Below are 5,214 nucleotides of genomic sequence, written 5' to 3' on the forward strand. Positions count from 1 at the left end.
ACCTCTTTGGCCTTCCTCCTTTCTCATCTCCACAGAACATCTCAAGTACGTTTGCACAACCCTGATTAGAGCCTGTCCGCCTCTGCTGACCTGCCGCAGAGCCATCGCATCATCAGCAGAGAGCAGCTTGGTCTAGTCCCCAGTTGCTATTGCCTTCTTATGTGGGACCACACAGTTCCATACTCGCCATACTCTACTACAGAGTGTTCCTCACGTAGGCATCTCAGCTACGTAACAACAACAAACACGCAAGTTGCTAAGAAGTCCGTCTCTCCTCATGGTGACTGTGGTTTTGTGAAAATACATCTTTCTTCCGAATTGCTTCTGGGTGGAATCAAACCATCAACCTTACTTTACTAGCCAAGAGCATAACTGTTGGTACCATTCAATGATTTTCCCTATCTCATCAACTCATTGTTCAATCAGTTGTGACTTCCCTAACCAGCTAAAGGACCCCATACCTAGAGTCCCCCATCGTCCCTGCCTGGAATGAAATCTTCCGAGCCTGAGCTGTTTGTTTAGAGCCTTACACACCCATTGGACTAAATGTTCCATGAGAGTAAGGAATGCGATTACTTATTCTTTAAATGGAAGAATACAGGAACATATTTTAATTTCCTTAGGAAAATCATGAAATAACTGATAGGATCGATGTGTACTGTGATTGTCTTACAGAATGATTCTATTAAACACTCCCTTGTGAACCTTGCCTTTGAGGTTTATAGTTGTTAAAAAGACATTGTAGAATCATCAGTCGTGTGGGCAACCCCATGTCTTCTCAGAGGAAATGCTGCAAGACTGCACGTGTCTGACTTATCACTGAGAGGTATGTGAGACCCATTTAGACCAGAAACATGCCAAGTGACTTCGATGAAAAAGCACAGTTCTGGAATTCAGGATCTATTGTTTAACTGTCTCATTATCTTACACTTACTCAAATTGGGCTATTTAAAATCCAGTTATGGCTTATATAATTCAACCCACTTTAAAATGCACTTTTTTATGAGCATCCTAAATTTAAATCATATTATAAAATATAATTCCTAACATTTGGTAGAGCCACTATGTACAAATATTATATATCTAGCATGTTCCCAAACCAAGCTTTACCTGTTATACATTTCTTTCATAAAGCTCATTTATGGTAGTCTCTGTGTTAATAATGATATCAGACAGAAGAGTGAGCACATAACTTGATATAAAAACTTTAGGTTAATCGATGTAAGTACTTAGATGCAATCCTAATTTTCAAATGCAAGTCAGTCATATTTTTGAGTGGCAGATTTTTATTTCCTCCAATTCTTTTGTTTGTTTGTTGTATTGTTTTTTAAACTTATGTTTGGATTGAACTAGTCAGAGACAACCACCAAGTCATGGGATTCAAATAATTTAACAACTGGTTCATTGCCCTAATGACCATTTTAAGGATAAAAATATATATCAAAATGTGATTTATTATTTCATACAATTAATACTTCAAAAGGAGCAAAAATAGATATAAGAAACTAATTATGTTATAAGAAAGTTTTAAAATATTAATGAAAAATACAAAATTATTCTGGACAAAAAGCAGGAAGACTGTTTTTTAAGATATTTCCATATTGTTTGTTGATTGACAGCCTCACTTCCAGACTTTTCACTTTTATCCAAGCATCATTGGCGATGTGATGTCACCTCAACCATATTTCACTGTGGGAGGAGGATCCCATGCCCTTACAGGCAGGCCAGTTCGACAGTGATGGTTATTTTTGATATGTTGGTAATAGGTAACTTCTCTTCTCTGAGCATATTATGTGTATCTTGGAAAATCCCTTTACTCGTTTGCTGAACTAACAGCAATTGTTCTGACAATATTTTTAGCTCTTTGAAAATTTTCAGGAATTGCATAATTCACTCACAATATCTAGTGGCAATTGGGGGTGTAACACAAAACTGAAAGGAATGACAGTGTATCACCCTCTGACTGTTTGTTGCTTTCTCTTTACGTTGATAATGTTTACTGAAGTAACAGGCACAAGGGAATAAAAATGCAGCATTTCCTCAAAAGTATAATGCATTTTATGAACTGAATAAATACATACTACCAGCATGTTTTTGTCTATTTTGTATACCTATGAATGGAATGAACATTACAGGCACTTTGAATATGCTGTTGAGCAGATGAACATTTAAAAAGAATGAGGAATGTAAATTTGTGATTTCCACCTTGGGTGGCTGCCCAGTCACCAATCTTAGAGAGACCCCTGATTACAAGTGCGATTTTAACAGCCAGTCCAGAACTCAAAAAAAAATAAAAAATTAAGCATCTGTTCTGCCACACTGGAGCTCCCTGACTGATTCCATCGCTGGAACTAGCTGTTCATTGTCTGTGTTCGTAGTTTGGAGTGATCTCATTGCTTGATAGGCCTAAATTGAGGAACTTCAAAGAGACCAAGCACAGAGATTTATGTAAGTTCCCTGAAGCTTGGAGGAGGCAGTGAGTTATTATTAAAACTACAAATGAAATATATATATGTATGTAAAATGTCTATTTTGAAACCAGAGGGTTTCAGCTATAAGAAATTGCATTTCCAGAGAAAATTCATCCCAGGAGCAGGTTTTCCAGTGGCTAAATGCAAGACTTTTGTGAGGGATTTCTGGCCCGAGAGTGTCTTAAGTCTTACCAAGTGTTTTCCTGGAAAGGATGAGAAAAACTCTGTACACCAGTTATGTTACAACCTAATCTGTGATCATATAAAAATGTATTACCCCAATAAAAGTCAACTTCCGTGCAGGTACTGACCAGGAAGAGACTAAGTTCTGATAACCAAACGTATTGGCACGGGGTGGAGACTCTATAGGACAGGGTAGCACTGCCCCTGTGGGTTGCTGCGACGACTAACTCTCTGTGGGAGTAAAGCCTCATCTTTCTCAAACAAAGGAGAGGAGTGATTAATAATTGGAAGTAAACGTGACTGGAAAGTTGTACCTGAAGGTTGAGGTTTTGAGAGTATTATGATTTATAGTAAGAAATTACTTATGGAAAAAAGGAAAAGCAACTTAAAATTCCCTCCAGACACACTGCCATTGAGTTGCTACTGACTCAGGTGCTTCTGCAGGGCAGGCTCGAACTGCTTCTGTGAGTTTTTGAGACTAACTCTTGACAGGAGTAGGCAGCACTGTCTTTCTTCCCCCTGAGAGACTGGAGGCTTTGAACTTCTGACCTTGCTGTTAGCAGCCCAGCTCGTAACCACTATGCCACCAGACTCCTCCTGTACAGTGTCTAAACAGAACGGTTAGTTGATTCTAATGATGAACCCTATTTAAATAATGAGGACCCTTTGCTGTTGCCATGGTTACTTGGACTCATTGTGACCCAAAAGAGTCGAACTCTGCCACAGGCTTTCCAAGACTACAATTTCTAGGAAAGAAAAGTGTTATATTTTGTTTTTCCCACACAGCCGCTGGTGGGTCCAAGATTCTGACCTTGGATATCAAGCGAAGTCCATCATAGCTGGGCCTCAGTGATACCTTTGGAATAGAGAGACTGCATTTAAAAATTCAGATTGTTCTTGATGAGCATATATCTGCATCCCATTTATTCATATTTCATGATAATTAGCTATTTTTGAGAAAAATAAATATTTTGCTTTCCATTTATGAATTGTGGAGTTGAATAAATTAAGAATGGGGCACAGACAAGCTAACGCTATTTGACATAAGTGATACATTAATAAAATTGTCCCTGACACCAAACAGTTTCTACTCTTGATTGATTCTGCAATTTAATGAATGTTCCCCAATGCTGTTTAGTATGACTATGAAGTTAATCATTCCATCAAAAAATTGGTCTATAATGAGCCATCTTTTTCCTAAATGTTATATGTGAATTGAAGCAAACTCTCCAAAAAACAACAGAAATCTTGAGACAATGTATAATAAAAATAAACATGTTTCCTATTAGCTCTCAGGGGACATGCTCTTTTCTAATAAGAAAAATGTTCTATCGTCAATCCTTTATGATACAATTAGCTATCTCCTGGTCTATGATTCATATTGAACACTCTGCTCATTGAAGCACGATCGTCCATGGATGGTCAAAAGTAACCAAAGGAGACGCTATCACTCCTATTGGAAATAGGTCTAACAGGTGTCTAGAAAATCTATTTATGGGGAAAGATGAGTGAATATATATTTGTTACTATATCATTTCCATCTAATTAACATATTTTGTTATGTGACATACTTTTATTTGGATTACATTTTACAAACATTATTCAATAGTTCAGAGACATGTCACTGACAGAAGCCATAGTTTATTTTAGCTTAAATCATTTCTTTCTTTCTGTAGAGACCTACATTATAATACGTAAGTTCAAATCTCTGCCATCAGCAAACACACACAGAATGATTAAAGATTTCCCATCACAAACCTTAAGAATGATATACTTTGTGTTACTCACTTCATCACTTAATCAATGGAAACAAATCTTGGTTCTATTATCCTGAGATAACATTTGGAAGCTTGGAATTTTTTATTCACTTTCACTGAGTGCAACTAATTGCTCTAAAATTGTGAAGATATAATTTAATTTATATCTGACTTTGCAACTTTCTCGTAGACTTCTACTAGTATTCAACTCCATCTACTAGTACGATCTGTATTTAATAAAAAAAAAACATATATTTCAAAAAAATCTGTTAAGAGAATTTCTTTCATGGAGTTTACTTTATAACTTACATTTGCACATCTTGCTTTTTACCAGCTGGAGATGCCTGTGGAGGAACCATGAGAGGATCCAGTGGCATCATTTCCAGCCCCAGCTTTCCCAACGAGTACCACAACAACGCGGACTGCACGTGGACAATTGTGGCTGAGCCTGGGGACACCATTTCACTCATATTTACCGATTTCCAAATGGAAGAAAAATATGATTACTTAGAAATTGAAGGTTCTGAGCCACCCACAATATGGTAAGTAGATACTTTGATTTCATTACCATTGTTATAATGGTTGGAAGCTAACTAGAGATCAAATAACTACTCTACGTGAGCCTTTAAAAAGTTGGATATTCTAAAAGAGCCTGAGCATTATATGGGAGGGCTGTTAAAACTGTAGAATTTTTTTTGAGAATTAGAATACTAATATGTAAAGCATATTGGAATTTTTAAGCATGAAGGATTTAATTAGAATTTATGACATGATCAATTAAAAGTGACCTGTGGAAAAAAAAA

The 5,214-nt window shown here is 36.7% G+C and overlaps 1 protein-coding gene across 2 annotated transcripts in view; it reads left to right on the forward strand.

Annotated features, from left to right (window-relative positions):
* The window catches only part of CSMD3 (CUB and Sushi multiple domains 3), a 1,328,144-nt gene that overhangs the window by 385,033 nt on the left and 937,897 nt on the right, over positions 1-5,214 (forward strand). For both annotated transcript variants that reach the window (XM_045286022.1, XM_030887469.2), the window contains exon 5: positions 4,746-4,953. In XM_045286022.1, the coding sequence (XP_045141957.1) occupies positions 4,746-4,953 (208 nt within the window). The remainder of the gene's footprint in view (positions 1-4,745; positions 4,954-5,214) is intronic.

This window comes from Echinops telfairi, unplaced genomic scaffold, assembly GCF_000313985.2.
Source record: "Echinops telfairi isolate 266 unplaced genomic scaffold, ASM31398v2 ScPeMD7_1;HRSCAF=3_0, whole genome shotgun sequence".
Lineage (NCBI taxonomy): Eukaryota > Metazoa > Chordata > Mammalia > Afrosoricida > Tenrecidae > Echinops > Echinops telfairi.